This window comes from Eulemur rufifrons, chromosome 8 (assembly GCF_041146395.1).
Source record: "Eulemur rufifrons isolate Redbay chromosome 8, OSU_ERuf_1, whole genome shotgun sequence".
NCBI lineage: Eukaryota > Metazoa > Chordata > Mammalia > Primates > Lemuridae > Eulemur > Eulemur rufifrons.
This window is the reverse complement of record NC_090990.1, coordinates 50454913-50477889: the sequence shown is the minus strand read 5'-3', so window position 1 is coordinate 50477889 and position 22977 is coordinate 50454913. Positions and strand designations below refer to the sequence as shown.

The 22977-nt window shown below is 40.9% G+C and overlaps 1 protein-coding gene across 4 annotated transcripts in view; it reads right to left on the bottom strand.

Moving 5' to 3' along the window:
• Positions 1-22977, bottom strand: part of PDE4B (phosphodiesterase 4B) — a 502155-nt gene that overhangs the window by 100842 nt on the left and 378336 nt on the right. For all 4 annotated transcript variants that reach the window (XM_069480104.1, XM_069480107.1, XM_069480105.1 and 1 more), the window contains 4 exons: positions 17787-17981; positions 8695-8731; positions 8519-8589; positions 381-430 (listed from right to left, as the gene is read on the bottom strand). In XM_069480104.1, the coding sequence (XP_069336205.1) occupies positions 381-430; positions 8519-8589; positions 8695-8731; positions 17787-17981 (353 nt within the window). The remainder of the gene's footprint in view (positions 1-380; positions 431-8518; positions 8590-8694; positions 8732-17786; positions 17982-22977) is intronic.

The following is a 22977-nucleotide window of genomic DNA, read 5'->3' as shown; positions in this document are numbered from 1 at the left end:
GAGGGCCCTCAGGCCAATGTGGGGCACCTCAGGGTCTTTGAGGTTAGCTCTCCCGGAGTTCACTGAGGCCAGCAAGCTGAGGTCCAGTTGCGCTATCAATACAGCTCTCCTCCGGCTCCTCTTCTGGGAAGCAGCATTACCACACATTTATCACATTCTGAAAGCCTGAGCATGCAATGGGCAAACTATTTAATACTGCTTTTAATTGGGTTTATATTGAGTAAAGTAAAGCTCCAGTATGTCTTTGAAAAAAGTCGCCAAGAGAAATCCTTTTGAGAGCCACAATATGCAAACAAATGTTATTATTCTAAAAATGGTTTGGAATAAGAGGCACATTTATTATTCCGATTCATTGAGATAGACCTTATGACATGGCCTACCTTGTAGGTTGACTCTGGAGACAGGAGGCTGACTAGCAGCTGGGGACCTCCTGTGGAGACAGAGAAAAGAAGGACTGAGTCCGTATATTACTTCTCCCCACCTTGTACCCCCTGTACTGTCCCCCATTGTTACTGAGGAGTTTTCCAGGTCATAATAAGCTCTCCAGTGACATAATGCTATCTCCGGAAGGCAGGCTCCTGTAACGCGGGTAGATGACTGCAATTCTCTCACACCCAGATGGCCTGGAATTTCCCTCTGCACAGCCTCAGGATGCTCCGGCTCTCCAGGAAGGAAGTTGTTTATTCCAGATCCCTAACCAGCCCCTGTGTTTTGGGTTTTGCTGTTCCAAGAAGCCCTCAGAAGAGGAGACGCTTGCTTGGGCATCACTCTGAATGCCCATCCTTTGGGCAGCACTATATAGAAAGTTATAGCCAGAGGAATCCTTAGCAATCCATCAGTTCAACCTCACATTGTTTGCACCTCAGGAAACTGAGACCGAGAGAGGTGAAGTCACCTGCCAAAGGTCATACAGCCACCAGGAGTAGTAATCCAGCTTGCTCAATTTAGGGAGCAGATGTTTCATGGAGGAACATCATATTAAATAACAAGCCTGCTGATGTCAGGGGTTAAATGAAACAAGCAAACCAATCCATGTTCCCCTAATACTGGGGCCCCTCATTTTTTCTTCTTTCCTTTTCTTTCTCTGCCCTCCATCCCCTCAATTTTGCTGTTCTCACCATCTTTTCCATGCTTTGCAGAACTTCTGCCAGACTCTTCCGATTCCCAGTGCACTGCTGGAGAACCGCTCAGGAATAGTATTGAGCAGTGCCCTCAAACCTTAGGGTACATCAGAATCACCCAGAGGGCTTATTAAAACACATTGCTGGATGCTACCCCCGGAGGTTCTGATTCAGTAGGCCTGGGGTGGGCTTGAGAGTTGACATTTCTAACAAGTTCCCAGGTGCCGCTGGTCTGGGGACCACATTTTCAGAACCACTTGTATTAAGGACTCTCTGCCCCACTGAGGAGCAACAGGATAGTAGTAATTAGCAAGAGAGTGGGACCCTAGGCCAGTGGTTCTTAAACACGGACAAGCATCAGACTCATTTGGGGAGCTATTAATTTCCTTCCCTCATCCCTGAAGAGTCTATTTCAGTATATCTGGAATGAGGCCTGTAAATCTATGTTTTTTACTCTTCTGTGAATTCCCTTGCACAGGTAAAGCAGAGAAAGAAGCCAAATTCCAAATGCTAGAGAGTGGCCTGCAAAGTTTGATGCTAAGGAAGGGTCTTCCTACTGGTGGGGCCACAAAATTATTTCCCTGGGTTTCTAAGGGCTCCAAATCAATTTCTGACCCTTAGGGGTAATCTAGCTTTTAGGTAATCATACCTTTGAGCTGCAGTATCTATGGGCAGGGTCTACATCTACCACTAATTTACTAGCTGAGTGACCCTAGTAAGATACTTTTAAACTCTCAGTGGCATGCCATTTCCATATGTGATAAGAGAAGGGAAATGATCAACCAATGATTGTTTTATTCTGCTAGGCACTGTGTTAAGTACATCTTAGCTTCCATTGGGAGTATTATCATCTCATTTTAAGAATAAGAAAACTGAAGCTCAGAGAGGTTAAGAAACATGCTGAAGCAAATGGTTTATAACTGGCATGGCCAGGATTCAAAGCTGTCTTTCTGAATCCAAAGTGCATGTCTTTCCACTATATTGTCTGCTGGTAACACCTGAACTCATACCAAGGGATGTTTTTCAGGAAAATTAAGGATTAAATTCCAAACTCCTTACCTTGGCATTCAAAGTCCTTTGCTCGCTAGCCTCAACACACATTTTCCAGCTTATCTGTTAGAATTGCTCCCTACCTGACACTTCATCACAAGCCACTGACTAGCCTTGTGCTCAAATGCATCTTGTGCTTCTCCTATGTAGCACTTTAAAACTGTAATTAAAATAGGCACTAATTAGTGTTGAATAGATGACTCCTTAGATTAATGTAAACTTTATGTGGGCAGGGAACAACTTGTTAGCTACTTGAGCCCTGGCACCTAGGATGATGGTTTATATGCCAAGCACTCAGTAAATACTTATTAAATGGAAGAATGAACAGATGAGTGAATGAGGGACGGAGCTGACCCATACTTTTCCAAGGCCAAACTTGATCACTTCTTTTTCCTTGAACATGTGCTTCCCCTTTCCAGCCATTACTCAGGCCATTCTCTGTCAAGGAAGCTCCCCCCACACTAAATATCACCTGCCCATGAAAGGTTAAATGCCACCTTCTCCAAAGGACGCCATCCTCTTAGCTGAGAATGCTCTCTCCTCTAACCTCCCATGGTGCTTTTTTTTGTATCCTCATATTATAATTCACATGAACACATATTATCTCCACTAATAAATCTGTGACCTGCTGGTGGCAGGATCCAGTTCTGAACCCTTCCCTTATATGCTCTGCAGGACTCACCAACTTGGCTCTCAAAGAGTAGGAACTCCAAAATGCTAAAGGACTGTTGATTAAATGAACCACTGATATGAAAGTGATTTGAGGAACCAAATACTCTATATGAATGTTTTATCTGGTTTCCTTTTCACATGCAGTCTTGTTTCTATGTCCTATGACTATTCCCTGAGCACAGCATGCACTCTTGTTGCTGTGTCTCTGGACACGAATACTTTTCTTCTTCTCTTTAAGTGCCTAACTCTTTCACAGTCTGGGACTCTGCTCAGGCATCTCCTCCTCAGAGGAGCCTTCCCTTCTGTGAGTGGTCCTCGCCCCGGCTCTGCGGTTCCCTATGCTTACCCTGTCATTGCTCTGCTCATCCTGTATTGCAATTCCCATTTTCCTGTCTGTCTCCTCCCCACATCTGTGAGGCATTTAAGCAAAGATCAAGTCTTGTGCATCTATGTAACCCTGGAATCTGGCATACGATTTGGTATGATGTAGGCATTCAATACACATTCATTGGATTAGATTAATAATACATTTTAAAGTAATTTTATTTTGCCTCTTTTCCTGAAATCCAAAAAATAAAAAGGCTTTTGTGAAAGAAGACACTGAACTAGGAGACCCTAAATGTTGGAAATCTCTACTTTCTTAATTGCAAAGCTTCTCTTGGCACCAGTTCTCTCAATGACTTCTTGGAGATTACGTATATTACCCAAACTCTTTTGTCTCAGAAGTTCATTTTGGAAATGTGGCTTTTATTTAGAATTATTAATTCCAATAAGCATCTCTGTGTGTAAGCTTTGGGAAGACAGGGACCACATTTATTTGGTTGATCACTTATTCTGAAGACCTGGTGCAAAGAAGAGACTCACTACATCTGACATGAATGAATGACTTCTGGAAACCGCATTATTGCTGGTAAGGCATGAGAATGCCAGTTGGAAAATCGTGATGTATGCCAGAGGAAAATGGTCTCGGTTGCCCAGTTTTCAGCAGTCCCTAACTTATGGAAGAATCATAAGAAGTTTTGTGCCTGGCTGCTGAGGCTGGTGATACGAATAGGGAGGATAATATGGCCACAGCAGTTAATACTTTCCAGCCCTGAATAGCACAGCGGAGAGAACTGCACTATGACTAAGAAGACAGGAATCCTAATCCTGGCTCTGGCATCTTCCCACTATATGGCCCTGGGCGCTTCACTGAACCTCTTAGTTTCTTCCTCACTTGGGGAGAACAGGCAGAAACTAACATTTACTGGTGATTTACAATGTGCCAGGTCCTGTGTGAGGGGTTTTACATATATTTCCTCACTTAATCTGAGGATATTTAGCTAGGTTCCTGCCAGCTCTGAATGCTCAAGATTTTATGATACCCAGCTAATTTAAATTTCATGCCAAAGTACATAAAGCAATGAAAGACACTTCAGATACATACTGGAAAAAAATTTAAGTGGTTATTAATTCTTTCCTGAAGATTACATGCATGTTGATTAAATTATGCCTTGGAAGAATGCTAATACAAAGATGTTACATGATTTCCTGGTAGCCATGCATGATAGTCATGAAGGTAACGGCACAGTTGAAAGAAGTGCTCTCCTTGGCTCCCAGCTCCATCCTCTGGTTATCAGACTGGTGAATGGTGGGCACATTTACTCCCACCCCTGCTCATTCCACCAGTCTGTCTGAAGCCACGTACAGAGTTGATCCTATTACTAATTTCAAGTACATTTCTAAATGCCTTAAGAATGCTTATCTGAATTAACAACTCTAAATGAAAGCCATATTTTCAAAATTAACTCCTGGGACAAAGGAAATGTAGGTTTTAATTTGCAGCCAAGAAATACATGCCCAATCAAGCATTCCCTCAATGGGGCATTTCACGGAGGTGTAAGGAAACCACCTCAACAGGAACTTTGAGATTTCCACCCTTTGGGTGGTAAACTGCTTTTATGCAAGGAGCCAAAAGATAAAATAAATCTTGACTTATGAGAAGTATAGTTCTATGTGGGAGTTCCTTTTCATATTATAAACCACACTATCCAGATGTCTCATGAAAACCACTCCAAGGACATAATTATTGCTTAAATGTTACATTCAAGACAGGGAGTGGCATCCTAAAACCCAAGTCGAATATCCCAGAAAGTGACATCTGAATTCCATGAATCTTATGGTTTCAGTTGTTAAGATAAGTAAATATGAAGGAGTGGAGAGTGGGGAAAGGCCCTCTGCATGCTGTATCCCACTCTTGGCAGACATTCTTGCCTTCAGTGCCTTCTCTTGGATTTCTTCAGTTGTTTGAGAGTATTGACTATCTAGAAATAGAATGGAGTGCATTAAATAGACTCTCAGTTTTCCAATCTGCCCATGCCAGGTCGCTCTGCTGATGGCTGACTGATTGATTTCATTGATTTCAGCTCCCTGATGGCCGAAACCCATCATCATTCAGGTCTGAGCCTAGGCTAGACTGTGGAATGTCGACTCCCTTTGGTGAAGCTCTAGCGGTAAATGTGCCCTGCTTTAAATTTTTGTTAATGAGCGTGAGTTGCAAAGTAGCACTCAGAATCAGTAACAAGATCAACTCTGTACAAATATAGGTATGGGTTTAGAAAAGCTCATTAGATGCAACTATCTCGCTGTTGAAGACTCACTCTGTTTGATAAGTGTGGTTTGCTTTGGACTAAAAGTGACACAGAGGCCATAATTTGAGGGGTGGTCTTCAGCCAGAGTTTGAGAATGGGCTCTGGGTCAGTTCTGTGTATGGCCCCAAGGCTATGAAAACACTTGGTTCTGGAGAAAGTAGTTTGAGCTAACATAGCTTATTAATCAGCAGGGTTAGGCTGAATGCCCCAATACTACTAATAGAGGAACCCCCTACGCTTACCCCAAGCCCATGCTAGCAAATAAGACTAAAAACACCTGAGTTCAGCTATGCTAAAGAAGCCTTTGAAATGTTTCTTAATTAATCCCTTCCTCCCCATTCCCATCTCTATTGTTCTGGTTCAGTGCTTCACCCACACATTTTAATTCCTGAAAATATTGTCTTAGCTAACGTCTCTGCCTTCAGGCTTTCTAACCTTCAGAATTGTTGTGAGGAGTACATGAATTTCATAAGTTCTTCCTAAACGTCTTTTTGTTCCAAAGCCTTCCAGGGACTTCTTCCCATAACCCAGAGGACTTCACAGGTGCAGTGAAGGGAGAGAGCACTGCAATGAGGGGCAGGGTGCTGGGTTTCACATGTGACTGTGCTGCTTACCAGAAGAGGTATGTTCATGCACAAGTAATTTAATCTCCCTAAGCTTTGTTTCCTTATCCAGAGTGGGGGTAACACTACCTGTCATGCATATCACTTATAGTGATCATAACTGAGATAATGGATGTGAAAACCTCAGTGTTGCACTACTTTTGGATTCAGCAAGGGAAAGATCATTATAGCTGACATTTATTGAGCACCTACTTTGTGCTAGATGCTATTTTAAGTACTTTAGAAATATCAACTCATTTAATCCTCATAACAATTCTAATTTACACATTAGGAAACTGAGATATAGAGACAGTGGTTAGCTTGCCCAAGAACATAATTTGCAAGTGGTAGAATTGGGTTATGAAGCCAGTAAGTATGGCTCCAGATGCCTTATTCTGTAAAGAAAAAAAGCAGGGATAGGGAAGGGATTTTTTCCTAAAAAAAATAATTTTCTAAATCACTGGTAGTCTTTCCTCAGTAATTATTTATTCAGAAATTCATATGTATGATGAATATTTATGGAGCACAAACTATACTTCAGGCATTCTGTTAATTCTTGGGAAATCAAGGAAAAATAAACACAATTCTCACGCTTAAGGGGCACACAGTGTAGTGCAGGGCAGAGATCCATGAAGAATGTGCTAAGACTTCCAGAGTGCTCTGGGGCCAAATGAGGGCCACTCAGCCAGGCTTGGTGGGGTCAGGGGAGCATCTTGGTGAAGGTGATTCTAGAGATGAGTCATAAAAGACAATCAGGATTTGACCAGGTAGACATTGGCAGATGGAAAGAGACATTTTCTAGGAAGAGAGAACGATAAGTCTATAATTAGGACGGCGAAGAAAGCATGCAGGGAACAAACCATGGTTGTTGAACATACTCCTATGTGTCTAGAGAGATGGTCTGATTGTTCATCACTGTATCTCCCAGCACTTCCTATTAGACTGTAAGCCCTGAATGGGCAGAGAACTTGTCTGTTTTGGTTACTATTATATCATCAATGCCTTGTACAAAGTAGGTGCTCAGTAAATGTTTATTAAATGCATACATACATGCATGAATGAATAGTATGTACTAAATAAATACTTGCTGGATAAATTAATTAACAAATAAATAAACAGGGAGTAGCATTCCAAAAGAGGATGAGACAAGCCTTTAGATTTTATATACATTGCACTAAATATAAACCCAATCAATTATCAGTCACATTAACTGGAGCTGGGTCATGAAGTGTCATGGGTGCCAAGCACCAGCATTTAAACTTTATTTTAACCATCACAGTGGACCATTGAAATGCCTCAAGCCAGAGGGTGACACGGTCAAACAGCACGTGAGAAAGATCGCTCTCGTGGTAGTCTGGAGAAAGATTAGAAGAGGAGAGACCAATGATGGGAAAGACTCCATCAGGGTGTATGGAGTCATCTCACAAGGAGACCTAGCAACAAGTGATAGAACAGCGGAAGGAAGAGTAAGCGTTCAAAGCAGGGTTTACTCCCTCTTTTAACAAAACCACTCAATGAAAATTTGGATGAAAGCAGAAAGAGGGTTGATGAATAATTTCACAAATATTGGAGAGATAGGGTACTCTGTAGTGAACACTGGCTGAAAAATCAGGAGATGTGGGTTTGGGCTCTGATGTGTCTCTAACTTATGGTGCAGTTGTTAGCAAGTGGCTGGATTCTGAGCTTAGGTTTCTCCTTCTGTAAAACAAAGAGGTTGAATCAGTGGTCTCAGAGGTCTCCTCCAGCCCTCACATTCCAGGATCATGGATTCTATGATGCCCTGAGCCCTGCAATAATCTTTTAAAACATGCAGAAGTGTGAGCTTCATAGCATTTAAATTAGGCTTATAAATTGAAATGATTTTAGAGAAGAAAGTGCAGGGGATATCAAATTCAAACCCTTTATTTTAAGGTTAAAGGAGATCAAGGATCAGCAATGTTAATCGAAATGACCAACATCATGTAGTTAGTTGAGAGCAGAAGAGAAGATAATCCCACTCTTACTCATTAAACTGCATGAACCTGTTTATATATCATCCAAAAATAGGCAGCCTGAATTTGAACTTTTTGTTACCTTTAAGTTTGAATATTTGAATTCATTCATAGCATATTCAAAAAAGACATAGTGGTATTTATGATTATTACTGGCCAAAGTGGCAAACATAAAAGTGAACCAAAAAGATCTTTATTCTTTTATTCATTGAACTTCTGCTGTATACTAAGTGTTATAAGTACAAAGGTTAATAAAACCCAGACTAGATAACTTTTAATGTCTTACCAGTTCTAAAATACTATGGTGCTCTATCCTATTTTCAAATTTTATTGTGTATCCTGATTTAGCTTGGAGGACAAATTTCCATGCAATAGCTGTTTCTATAAAATGTTGCTCCATGTGTTTTGCCTTGTGGAAGGGATTCATAATTCCACAAAAAGTCAATGCTTACTTGTTGGACGTCCCATGAAGGTTTGTTAGTACAGTGAAGTTGTTTCTCACACTCCGCAAGCTGGCAAGGACCTATAAGAAAAATGTTTTAAATGGTTAAGGACAAAAGAAGACAAAGGGTCAGGTTTAGAGACCATAGTCAAAGTGAGAGCTTAGCCAGGGTCAGCAGGTACTTACCTGAGCAAAGGGAGTTACAATCAAGTCATCTCCATGCCTGGTGAAAAGAGAGAAAAGGAACATTTAGAAATGCATTTGAATTATAACTGTGACATACACAGATAAATTAAACTTTGTCAATGTTAGCAACACAAATGTTATATAAGTCCTCTACCCGAATATAAGGCAGGACTCACAATGAGGCATACATGGGGATCGCAAAACCTTGAAAGAAAAAAATAATAGTACCAGATTCATGACTCCGGATTTACAGTGACTACAAGTAAAATCATATGCAAGTAAGCATATATCCTCAGGGTATATTCCCATTAAATAACAAATCCAGAGAACTGTAATTCAAAGCGACTTGTGGATTTTGGTTGCCAGAGCCAGGAAATTCAAAGAGAGGGCTGCTCACAGGGACACACACAGTTGGAAAAAATGGTGTAACAGTCTGGATAAAGGTTTAACGTTGGATTTCCTGGCTTTTGTTGATTTGAACCACAGCTTTAATGCCATTTAAACACAGATTTCTGTCTGGGAATCCCATTACTTTTTGTTTTTAATATAACTTCTTTCTTAAAGGACCCAAGGAAAAGCTTTTAATGGTAGTGCACCACTGAACCTACCATAACCATACCATTGTCTTCCATTTTGTCCCAAAGACCTGATTAAGCCCTACCTAGTATTGTAAATCTATAAAAGGAAGAGTCAAAAAAGTGTTTTCAGAAGTTCTCTCTCTCACTCTCTCTCTCTCTGGCACATACTTCAATAAGTCCCCTTAAGCCCACATTTAGCAAGCTCTCCGCTGAAGATACCAGAAGATATGTTGGTCTGAGCTTCAGTTACAGAATCAGACCAATTTTCTATCACAGTGTGAATCATAGTAGTAACACAGAAGCTGATGACATTGAGCTTCCCTCATTGTCTGGTCTACCTTCCCTGTCCTCATGATTGTCCCACAAATATGGCACCTCATCTGTTAACTGCGTGAGTGCAACCAGTACTTACTAACCACCTGCCTGTACCAGGCACCGTGGGGATCCTGCATTGCACAACGCTTACATCCACCTGGGCCTCTGCTCTAGCACAGGCTTTTAACTTGGGGTCTTTATTATAATGTGATAATTTTCTTTCCACCTTTGTCTTTAGCTAGAAAATCTCCTTTCAATGTAATGTAGCAAATTTCTTTTGTGCCCACTTTTTAGAGTGACAATAAAAGGATACTGACAAAGAGTAAGAATTCTTTGTGTGATCACTGTATGCTAGGACTTGTGCTAAGTGCTTTACATGCATTATCTCACTTAATTCTTGTAATAAGGCTGTGAAGCAGGTACTCTTTAAAAAAATTTTTTTAAGGGACAGGGGTCTTGCTGTGTTTGTCCAGGCTGGAATGCAGTGGAGTCAGGTACTCTTAATATTCTTATTTTATAGATGACATAAAACCTCAGAGCAGTTAAGCAAATGCTGAACTAGCACACAGTGGAAGAGCTGAGACTGTTTGAAAATATAAAAAGCACAAAAATCTGTGCTTTTAAATACTATGCTTCCTACTTTATGACGATGCTGCATAGTTGACAAATTAAATTATACAGAATTCATGATCCACCCAAACTAAACAGTAGGGAAGACACAAAAATATTCAAAAAACTGTAAGAGACATTTTAAATATAGAATGAGAAATACAAACAACGGATACTTAATGGAGTCCAAAGGAGAAGTGATAATTACAGGTTAGAAGAAACAGGAAAGGCTTGAGTGAGTGAGTGGTGTTTGAGCTGAACTTTGCATATGTAGTACCTTGAGCAGACGTATTGCTGAATAAGTTGGGGAGTTACTAAAACTGCACAAACTAAAGATTAAAGGAAGGTAAACAAACATTAACAGGGCAAAGTGTCAACATGAAGGGCAGGCTTTAAAAAGGCAGGGATGGTAGAAGCTATCAATGAGAGAAAGGGCAAGAACAAAAGCATTGAAATGGGGAAATATTGAACAAGCTCACTGAGATGCTCGGTGGCTGTTTGGGTGGAGCCGAGTATATTAACTATGAACATTTGTAAAGGATAAGGCTAGAAGGTCCCCCAAACCCGTATTATGAACAGTCTACACAAAGATTATGAGTTGGTGCTTAACTCAGTAGGAAGAAATGAGCCAGTGAAGGTTTTTAGTGAGACAGGAAGTGAGATGGGCAAACAGATAAGTGAGAAAGTAAAATGCAATGGATGCGGAGGGACGGATGGGAGAGGGCACAGAGCTAGAAAGAATAGTTAGGGAGATATTTTAGTCATTTGTATAAGAAGGAATAGGTAAGACCAAAAAACAAAAAAGAAAAAAAGCCAGGATGAGACAACTGGAAGAGATCCCAGAGGTCTTGCAGAACTCAACATTTAATTGGATAAGGGGGTCACAAAGAAATATTATTTTCAACTTTAAAAATGGGCATCCGAGAAAACAGTGAAATCGTGAGTATAAAGAAGAAAGTGAGGAGGAGTTGAGACAGTTTAAGGTAAGCATTGAATTTCACGGTACTCACTGCCATCCAGGTGGAGACATCAAGCACAGAGACTGAAACATGGGCATTGGAGCTATAGATGCAGGAGTTACCTACAACAGCAGGGGTGGTTAAGGCCGCGTCAGGGGGAGGCTTCCTGAGGTGGGAGTACATATGGATACGGAGCCAGAGGAGGAAGCTCAGGGTTCTTGGAGAGAAGCCCAAAGGAGAGACAGATTAAGAACCAAGAGAGGAGCAATTGTGACAAATGCAATTCAGTGAACTGTATCAGAAACTTCCCCTTCCCCAAGCTATTTTCTTGGGATGAACTTTGAGATGGGTGAAAGATCCTGCACTTTGTTCTGATTTCTGATGTGAAGTTCAATTGTTCATAAGGCATCAGGGTGGTTTGGGGACAGGATAATGGATTTAGAGTTAAACAGATCTTCTATGGCTCCTGGATTTCTAGAGTCTAAATAATCTGGTAAAAGCTAAATAACATAAGCAAATCTCAAGCATATGTAGTACCTTGAGCAGATGTATTTCTGAATGAGTTTGGGAGTTCCAAAAATTGCACAAACTAAAGATTAAAGGGAGGAAAACAAACATTAACAGAGCACAATGTCAACATGATTTGATCATTATGGAACTTTTGAAGTTGAGGAGAGCAGAACATTCAGAAGCAAGAGATGGATTTGTAGATCCCCAGCATTGGTTCCCTTCAAGGATTTGAACTGCAAAAGTTTATGCTGTATTTTAGACAATAGCTGTTAGAGAAATTACCAGATGATTTACAGTAAGTATCAGGAAACAAAACAAAACAAAACAAAAAATCTCCTGTTTGAGTACGGCCAGATTATTTATGGAGCTATTCTGAATTTTTTAAAATCATAATTTCTTAAATTACTAATTAAGAACCAAATGGCATAAAAAAACAAAAGATTTGATTATGAAAACGTGCATTTCTTAATTTCCCAAACCGCTAGAGAAGGCAATGCCGCTCAGGTACAAGGCCAGATATTCAGATCCATTGCATGAGCAACATCTAGTGACAAAAGCAGCACATTACAATTTTACAAAATAATTGGAAACGAGAGAACTCCAATCTTAGAATCGAGTCTTAGAATTGAGTGCAGGTCTGCTCTAAACAATGAAATGGTTTTCTAGAAGGCAAAAATTCTGCTTTTCGTTGCTGCACTCTAAATTTTATTTATCAATTAATTGCATCTTTCTCTATTTCCTCACTGTGCATGCACAGAATTTTATTTGTCCTTTTCTTATAACTAATTTTAGTCTGTCTCATAAAAAAAGGATGAATATTATAGTGGTTAAGAGAACAGATTTTGGAGCCAAACAGCATTGATTTGTTTCTTGGCTACATTATTACTAGATGTGAAACATTAGGTTTCCAGTGTCTCAACTTCTATATCCATAAAATGGGGTTTTTTGAGAATTAAATGAGTTATTACACATGTACAACTCTTAATAACAGTGGTTGGCACATAAAAACACTTATTTATTTAGTCATAGTTGTTATTAGTAGATATATTTTTATATGAACAGTCCCTGACTTACAATGGTTTGACTTATGATTTTTTTAGCTTCACAATGGTGTGAAGGTGACATGCATTCAATAGAAACCCACACAATCATTCTGTTTTTCACTTTTAGTACAGTATTCAATTACTTGACATATTCAACACTTTACTATAAAATAGCTTCATGGTAGATAATTCTGCCCAACCATAGGCTAACGTAAGTGTTCTCAGAGTGTTTAAAGTGGGAAAGGCTAAGCTGTGATGCTTGGTAGGTTAGGTGTATCAAAAGCATTTTTGACTTAATGATATTTTCAACTTATCAGGACATAACCCCATTGGTAATCAAGGAGCATATGCAGTTAAAGGGTTGCATGTCTTTATTTCCAGCTGGTGAGAGCATCTTTAAGATATTTGTGTCTGCCCCCCATTGCAATCAAGAGAACTCATATTTACATTGTATTTACAGTTTACAAAGCATTTTCAGACACATTATTTCACGTGATAAGAGAATGCCCCTGAGGCCAGGGAATGGTGCAACCCCTTATCTTGTTGGCCAAGCCTGAAACCTCCCTCTCCCTCACCCCACAATCAACGACCAACTCCTGTTGAACCTAACTTGCAAATAAGTATGAATTGCCCACTGAGTCTGCTCTAATGTAGATCCCCATCCTCTATTACATAGATTACAAAAGCAGCCTCTCATTAGCTCCTGACTACTCTTTAGGCTTGTCCACCCTCCAAACCATTCTTCACACTTCAATCAAAGCTATCTTTCAAAAACGTGTCTTACTATGTATTTTCCTGCTTTAAAGCCTTTAGTAGCTCCCCATTGCTTGTCTGCAGCATTACGGCCAATTTCTTAGCGTAGATCCTTCATGACGCAGTTCTTGCTGCCTCTCCCCCTCCCTTGCTCCATCTCCTCCTGCACCACTTCCTCTTCCCTCACATTCTATGCCAAAACCATGCTGAGCTGTGGTTCCCCCAAATGCTGCCCCGAAACTAGAGAGTCTATTAGCACATCCTACACATCCTCCTGCCTGCCTAACTCCTCTGGCTAAGTTGTAACATCCTCAAAGTGGGCTGCTCGCCCCTCCTGGCCAGACCTTTCAAAGTCCCATGCATAACTCTCTACAACTGCCCTCATCAGAAGCTATTAAAACTGCCTGTTGACTTATAAATCTTTTAGTTCCCTTGAAGACACAGAAACTGTCTTATTTGTTAACGAAGTTCCTAAATTTAAGTAAATATTTATTAAAAGAGAGAATGAATTTGATCCTCATAACAGCTGGAAAGGTAGAGCAGAAATTAATACCATCATTTTTAGTTTTTAGCCTCATTTAGAGTCTCTTTATGGATACATTGGATATCTGTAGGGTTTACCACCTAGGCTCATTGGTTTCAAGCCTTGGTTCTCATTTATTGGGGAAGTCACTTAACCTCTTTGTGCCCCAATGTTTCTCATCTTTAAAACATGAAAGTTACAGTGTCTACCACATTGGGGATATGGAAATTAAATGAGTTAATATATGTAAAGTACTTTAAATAATACAGAGCATATAGAAAATACTCAATAAATGTGTGCATTTATTTAAAGATAATTTAGAAACAATAAAAAAGATTCACACTTCTTAGCCACAGCACTAGGAAGTGTGATGGCTGTACATCTAACAAGTCTCAGAAACTATATTGTACTTTTTTGGTAGTTCATCAATAAACAGGTCTTAAATGTAAGTGAGATATTATTTCTGCTTTTTCTTTTGATTTTACGTATCATTTCCCTTGACTGATCGATCTCTCTAGAGACCACTAGTCTTCATGTAAATGGCGGCTTTAAAAAGCTCCTTGTCTATGTAAGGCTTTGCAAATGGGATGACCAAATGAGAAAACGTAGAGTTTCCTTTCCCTATGGCTTTGCAGCTAGATAATCAAAACTCCATCCTGTCCATGGTAGTTCCTGCCACAGTTTTGGGCAATAAAACTGACCTCACCACTTTCCAGTACTTTATGTTCCCATGAGGAAATCTGTACCTCTCAGTAAATGAAGGCATTACACTAGAGATGACTACAACACAGGAACTGAACAGAAACCAACAGGCTATTGCCACATCTAGGAAAGCATCAGAATTTCCTTATGGGACTCAATAGTGATCTTGTTTTACTTTACTTGAAAGCCTTATTTTGATCTCTCTTTTCTTGCTAAAAGTTAAAGACAATTTTAATTTTCTGTTCACATTTTTACTCTTAGTATCTTTTCACTCACTCTTACCCTGCCCATAATTTCCTCTTAACTCTTCTGAAAGAGTTCAGATGAGAAATTTTTAACAGCCACTGTTTCCTCTAGGACTAGGATTTAATGCAGTGGAATTATGCAAAGTTTTCCACCTTTTATAAAAATCTGTGACTGCTCTGTGCTGGATATGAGGCACTTCAGAGCCGGGCATATCCTGCAGCTCCCATGCAGTGGCCTTGCATCAAGACTCCTGACTTGTTATCACCCTTTTCCTTCTGGGATCCACAGGTAGAAGGCAGGAGAAGCAGTGGGGAGCTTGGGAGGGCTGTTCCTCTGTTTACTTCAATTCATCCCCAAAAGTAATAATTAGGTGCAATGGTTTTAAGAGCATTACTTTGGTTTAGATCCAGATGCTTGGGTTGAAACTGGATTTTCCAACATGGTCCTGATAAAATTAAATACCAGAAGACCTACATTCAGATTCTACTTCTTGTTGTGTTGAGAAATATAAATTCCTAAACTGAAAAATATATAAAAGTTTTTGCTGTGATACTGAAATATTTGCAAAACAAAATCTTGTGCTATTTTTATTCATGCAAAAGCTTAATATATCCTGTTATCAATATTTTTGATAGGGTGGTATCATGTTGCCAACTGTATTTTCTTGGGAAATGCTGTTCTTTATTATGAAAGTGTGCCCTTCCCATTTTTTTAAAGTTCTTATTTTTAAAAAGTGAGAATGATAATTTACATATATAAATTTTAATTACCTAAATTTAAAGCTGGCAACACTGTGTAGGTCTTAAAGTTAGGAAAACAATTTTATTGGTTAGCAAAATTGAAAAGCAGATAAAACCCTGGTGGCAGGAAAACTGGATGCAGAGGCATGGAGAACCACATCTCTGTTTCAGCGCTGTGGGCTGAGCCGGACTGTGATCTTTAAGATCTCTTCAAGTTCAAAATTTCTATTACCTTTTCATTCCAAGTAAGGACATCAAAGTTTTATCTAGAATTTGGTGAGTCTTTTAGGGAGACTCTGAACAACCCTAAGACTTGTCATACTGTTTGGCATGAGTTTGGGGAACTGTTAGCTGGGGAATTAGTTTGGGGATTGACTAGCTTCCAAAATTAGTCTTTTACCTGTAAAATACTACATGAATGAAGATCTAATTAAGTTGAGCTCACCACATTTCTTATGCATTCCTACGATGAAGTCTAGAATAGAAAGGTTTTTATCTTGGTAGGGGAGAGAATTCCTAGTACTTTCACTATCCATCAATGCCCCCCATCCAAACCTTTGTCAGAAATGGCCTGGTTTCTGTAGGATCCACCGCAAGGTGGCGCTCTCTCCTCCAAGCCTCAGGTGCCTCACTCTGCAGTCATTTCTTTTTACCTGGTGGTAGAGACGCCACTTTGCAAACTTGAAGAACATGGGTGAAAAGAGTTCAAGCGTTTTGAATATGGTCATTGTTAGCTACATCATGGGATACAGCATGAGATACGGTTGTGGGATCAGGGTAAGTTTCTCAATCTCTCAGAGTCTCAGTTTCATCACTTAAAGAGGGGGGGTCATGATGGTAGCTACCTGATAGGGGTGCTGTGAAGATTCACAGAGATAATATATGTAAATGAACCTGCCCCCACCCATGGTGAGCTCTCATTTAAATGTTAGTTTTCTTCCGCTTCAGAATTATGTGTGTATGTGTGTATCCCTCTTATCTTTCTTATTTAATTATACCCTCCCTGAGAGCACGTAAACTTTTTGAGAATGAGGTCTGCTTATAACTCATCTGTGATTTTTATGCTGTTTTGTTTACCTTTTATCCCCAGAGTCTGGCACAACGCATGGCACATAGAAGAGATTCAGTAAATATTTGCCAAATGACTGAAAAAAAAAATGTTGGCCCACATAATGATTGACATATTTTAGGGCTGGGGTGACTCTGTTAAAATTTGCTGGCAGAAATGCCCTGGGGAATATTTGCTTGCTGGTAGCTTTAAAATGCCCCCTGCCCCTTCACAAGAGGGTGAAATTTTTGGCTTCTTTTCCAATAGCAGAAGAGAATCCAGTGGAATTTTCCAAGCTGGAGACTTTAGGGAGCTACTCATATTTTTATAACATATAATATTAAAAACAATTGTATGTGTGCCCAGAAACCTTTTAAGGCATGAATTCCAGCACCCAATTTTATTTGGTTTCAGAAATCGAATAAACAAGCGACACAACCCAGTCCTTGTTCTTTAAATAAAAACTAGAGATTTACAATTAATAGCAGCAAAACAAAAATATCAGCTGTGCTTAATAGGGCGGTGAAGTGTGTTGTGTCTCACCAAGGAGCCAGGCAACAAGCAGGCATTGTATTAAGGCTCCAGGGAAGGGACATAGGCATGTGGCTGGATTACAGCTTATTAAATGTCACCCAGCAAAGGCCACTGAGGGGAGGATGCATGTAACCAACCACCGTTTTTCTTCTCTGCTGCAGCCTCATGCAAACTGCACATGCAGCCAAAAATTCAAGTGTGATTTGTAAAAAGTGTTAAGGTTTTCATCCTGCAAATGATTCAGCAGTTTGCGAAATGAAGCTAAATGAAAATTTCTAAAAAATATCAGTAACAGATATAAAGTGAACACTGTGCTAAGGTTTTTTAATACTCTTGGAGACCCCAGCTACACATTCCTCAAGCTATAAAGCATTAATGTCCTTAAGATGGTCATCGTTGTCATCTCTGCTCATGTTCATTTTTCTTCTCCCTCCTTCTCACGGGTTAAAAGGGGACAATTACGGCTGCTGCCCTGACAGGGTTAGAGATGAGGTAAGCGCGAGACTGGGAGCCAGACAGAGCTTGTACTTACTGCTCGCTTGGAAGTGAAGAGTTTCTCGACATCGCCTTTGGTGACAAGTCATAGTCGCTATCTGATCTGTAGAGAAACGACTCTCTGCGCTGGCTGTGCCCAGGAAAGGTGGCGTGAAGCACCAGCCCAGAGGAGGAGCTGGCCTGGGGGTCCAGCGGGCTCCGACCCGGGGAAGGGCCATTTTCCACATCAAAGCTTAAAGAGAAAGCAGGAAACTCTGGTCACATGAGAGCCCTGGAGGAGGACATGTAACATACATTGAGAACCGACATGTGGCAGGTACTCAGTGCCGGGCACTTTACGTAAAACTTTACACATCCTGGAAAGTTTGAATCTTCAAAGCACCTCTGAGTTGTAGTCATGATTATTCCCACTTTGTATATAGGAAACTGAGTCCCACAGAAGTTCAGCCATTTACCTGAGTCCACCAGTAGCAACTGGTGGAGCCAGAAATTGAACCCAGGAGCAAACACCCTGGCCATTCAGCAGCATGAGCAACCTGACAAATTCAGAATACAAGCCGAGTATAAAATAATTTGGTAATAAAAAGCCACTCCAGAGGGGGCATCTAGCACATCTGTAGGTGCTGAACTATCATGCGAATGAGCCTTCAGAGCTGGAAGACTTCTTCCTGCCAGAAATAAATACATCGCAACCTCATTAATGATACAACATGCATATTTCTAAATGTTTCGGGAACAAGGTGTTATCCTGAAAACTTCCACTGGCTGATTAGATGGGAGGCCCAGCCTGAGATTTAATATTCATATACAAGTTTAACCACAGAAAATGACTTAATTAATCTTATAACACCAAATTACTCTCCAAGGCTGCAGAGCTCTGTCTCTAGAGGAGGATGCATTCACTGGCTTCTACAGAAAAGTGCCGTTGAGGTTTCCAATCAGTCTCCCTCACTCTGAGAAGGGGATTCAAGTCTAGAATCATTGGAACAAGCTCTGATCACTGAACACACAGATGGGAGCAGCAGATATTTTGTCTCTTGCTTTCTCTCTCCCCATCCTGGTATTATCCTGGGCACTATGTCCTTCTCAGCTCTCCGTCATCATCCCATGTGCATTTTCCTTGCACACACCACCTGCCTTAGCCTCAAGTTGACAGTAACTCTCTTCCTTAGTATTTTTCTAGAACACTCACTGCTCCCCAGCTAAAGTTTTGCAGAGAGGTAGTGTGAAAGGGCAGGGGGCTGGGAGCTCTCTTTTCCAAGTTAGACCACAACAGTGAGCTTCCTTCATACTCATCCAGCTGCCATAATTTATTTCTACACTCTTGTTTCTTTTCTTTCACTAGTTCTTACAACCTGCTCTCTTTGCGTGGATATTGCTTATATTTCTTTAATTAACAAAGGGCTTTTGGATATATTATTCCATTTACTCGTAACAACCCTGTAAAGTATATAACACGATCCCACTCTACATTTGAGGTAAGTGAGGCTTAGGGAGAGGTAAAAACCTTGTTCAAAGTCACAGGCCAGTAGTAACTTGTAAAGCAAGAATTGGAAGACCCAAGTCTTCCAAGTAATTTCTTTACAAGCTCAGCCTTCCCTAATCACAGGGTTCCCTTCAGTCCCTGGATTCAAACAAAAATTATGGTTGGTATGTAAAGAGTCAATCCGACCATGAGCAACCTTGGCTGCTGACTTGAATGAAGACAAGGGTGACAGAAAATTATCCTGAAGCTGTAGGTTTCCTTGAAACAGGAAAAGAAGAAATGAAATGTCAGGCTGCAGGGTTATAACGCTTTCTGGGAGACCATTCTGAGAAGCAGCTTTTAGACAACTCACAAACTCCAGGTGTCTGATAAGCAGCAAGTGAGAATCTCTGGGTAAAAGGACAAGGAAGAGCCATAACAATCCAGTACGGATTTGAGCTTTCAAGGTACTGCAGATGGATTTTTCTCAGCAGGCTGATGGTCTGGGATGAGGCTGCCTTTCAAAGTCTGCGGGCAGGCAGGCGGGTGGGCAATCACTCATGCCAGCCTGTTTGCCAGCCTGCTGGAGGTAGAGCTATGTTGTAAGCCACATCCATTGCAGCAAGTGAAAAATATAATGAAGCTAACTTGCAAACTTCCTTTGGGTAAGCTCTACTATACTAGTTGTTGAGCAAAATAAAGAGCACCTTTGTGGATAAGGGCTCTTTTATGCCACCCAAATCCTGTAGAACCAGTAGGTCCTGATGCTGGCCCTGTACCCTTCTTAAGGACAAAGAAAGTAGGCTCTTAAAAGGTGAAAGAGGGATTACACAAAGCTTAACAGTGGGCATAAGCTTCAAAATTTCATGTGTATTCATGTCGTTATTCATCTGGTATGTATTCATACAGCCTTTCTGGATATTAAAACATTGCAATACTTTTTTAACAGTTGGCATCCAGCCACTGCCCCGGGCTTTCCAGGATCGGTTGAGCTTGCTGGTGATCTGGTAACTAAGGGGTTGACGTCTGGAAGCACGATGGCCTGTGTCCATTTAATTGGTAGGTGCTCATGCAGCACCAGTCATTAAATATTATGAATATCACTGCTGTGTGTATCTGTGCTAAAATCTTAGAAGAGGTGCCAAGTGGGTATGCCCACCAAGCTCTCAGAAATTTTTCCATTGAGGGTTTCCACCAGGGCTCACTCTACCCTCCTTTTTGCTAAAGGCATTCCTAGTGGGCAGAGGGTAAGTCCACCAAGCATTTCCCTTAAAGTGAGTATCACAGGCATTCTGTCCTTAGTGTTAGTATCCAGGACATTCACGCCTGCCACATAAGCTGGGACTAGACTCTGACTCCCAAACTCTCTCCTTACTGCCCCTCTTTGGTTTTGTTTTCTTTCTTCCTTACCCTGCCTAAACTCACAGGAGAGAGCTTGCTGGAATTCAGCAGAAGACAGGGAAGAAGTCTCTGGTGCAAAGAAGCAGTCTTAGTGAGACAAATGGCCTTTCATATTCCCTGGGGCACTGTTTCAAAGCAACCAACACAGATGTACAACTTGGGAACAAACATGAATCACCAACCAGACACCAGCCCCAGTCACAGCAAAATTAGCGGGCAGACATCACAATACGTCCCACAGATCCAGGGAGCGAGGAGGGGTGTGGGCAAGGGGAAGGCTGAGGACAGACTTAACAAGCAAAATGAATATATCACACAAACTGAAATACAATTAGGAAGAAGAGGGAATCTGAAATAGCAGAAACAAACACATAAATAGGGTCATTATTTGTTTAGGGTAATTTTTGCCTCTGCCTTAAACAGGACACACATTTCACCTTTAGGCTTCTTTATATGTAAAAAATCATTATTAAAGCAATATAAGAGAGTTATATAAAATGTAGACAACAGGGAAAAACAGTAACATCACTAGCAGTTTAGCATTTTTTCTTCTATTTTTTTTCCTGCAGTTTTGGATCTTGATGGTTTTTTATAAGTATTTGTCACGTACTGCAGTTTGCAAAATTATCATTTTTCCATGGGCTCTTTAATGGTTCATTCAGTAGGTGTACTACAATTTTCTTAAGCATTTTCCCTCCTCTTGGTCATCATATTTATGAGTCTAAATAATGCTGCAGTTGATATCTTTGAGCTTAGAGGTACCTCAGCATTTAGATGAAGTCACACAGAAGTTTCAGATAGATTAAAGGAGGATGTTACGAGTTTCGGAATATTTGACTGTGACTTACACCAGCCTGGAAGGGGTTGCCCATATCCAACACACAGATAGAAACACGGCATTGAAAGTGGCCTTTTTTCTAGGATGGGAGACCCCTCCCAATCCTGCTCCCTGATCTCTGGGATTATTTATGCTGCCTTCTCGCTTGGATCTGCCTGCTTCCCCCTGCCTCTGCTCATGCCCCTGGACTCAATCAATTGCTTGTTGTCTAAAATGCAATGTTTTAACAACTTTCTTCTGTTTTGTGTCTAGCATTCTCAGCTCCCTGAGGCAGTGGTGGTGGGTGGTTGGTGGTGGCAATGGTGCCCCGGTGACTGGAATACCCTTTCCACCACTGTCTCCAATAAATCACTATCTTCAAAACTCAGCTCACGTCACCTCCTCCAGTGAGTTCTCTCTGACACTGCAGCTCCGATTAGATTTTGATACATGCTCCTTTACCACAGCACTTGGCCGCAGTACTGCACCTCTCTAATTAATTCTCTGTTTATTTAGCTTCTCCCCATAGATTGTGATCTCCAAGAGAGAAGTGACTCAATAGTACTCATTTTTATACCCCAGGCATCTGGGTCAGAGCCTTGGAAATAGTAGGTCTTCAAAAAATGTCGACCGACCAAGTAAAGAATTCTGTGACTTTAAAATGTGTCTCCTACCCCTTCCCTCTTTCTGACTCTCTTCCCTCACCTCAATTCCCACTGGCATGGGTCTCTGCTGTTCCCTGTACATGAATCTACAGAGATGTGGCATTAATTTATTTGATCAGCTTTGTAAGGCAATGATCTAAAAATAAAATAAATTTTTCAAAAGCACTGCTGTGTGCTCTCTGAGCAAAACAAACCTGCATAGAAATATCACTGGCTTAGCTGTTTGAGATGGTCACATCCTTACACAAACCCCCCCATGAGGGAAGAGCCCTCTCATGCCAGCTTCTGAATGCCATCGTCTTCTCATCTCTTTGTTATTCAATAAAAGCAGGAAGGTTCTCTGCCAGGCACTTTCTCTCCTGGTGGTTTCCATTCCCTAGGAATCCTTGCAAAGCCAGCGCCAGGAGGAGCTGGAGCTGGTGACTGGAGGAAGCCAGCAGATGGCAGAAGACTGCCACGGTGTCCCCAGGCTGCACGCCCAGCCTCCGGTCCCAGCAGGTGGGGCTGCCTGACAGGCCTGGAGAGAGAAATATGACTGAAGCCTTATTCATAAGCCTGGGAGGAAAAATCAGGGATAAAGAGCAGAACCACAAGGTATACATGAAACCTTTGATTAAACCAAGAGAAGCTCTACTTCCAAGAATTCAAGTTAAGCCAGGTGGTCGCAGAATTGTCTGCAATTGTCCCCAGGGTGGTTGTTTCCTGATTTCCAATTACCTGTGCAAACTCCAATTGCCGCAACAAAGACTCACAAGCAACATCTTAGGAGTAATTCATTTCTGAACCAGAGTAGATTTTTCTTTTTCAACTCAGTCATTCTCTAGATGGACTTCTTTGGTTTATTCTAACTAATAACCCCACTGAAAGGACTGTGAACTCT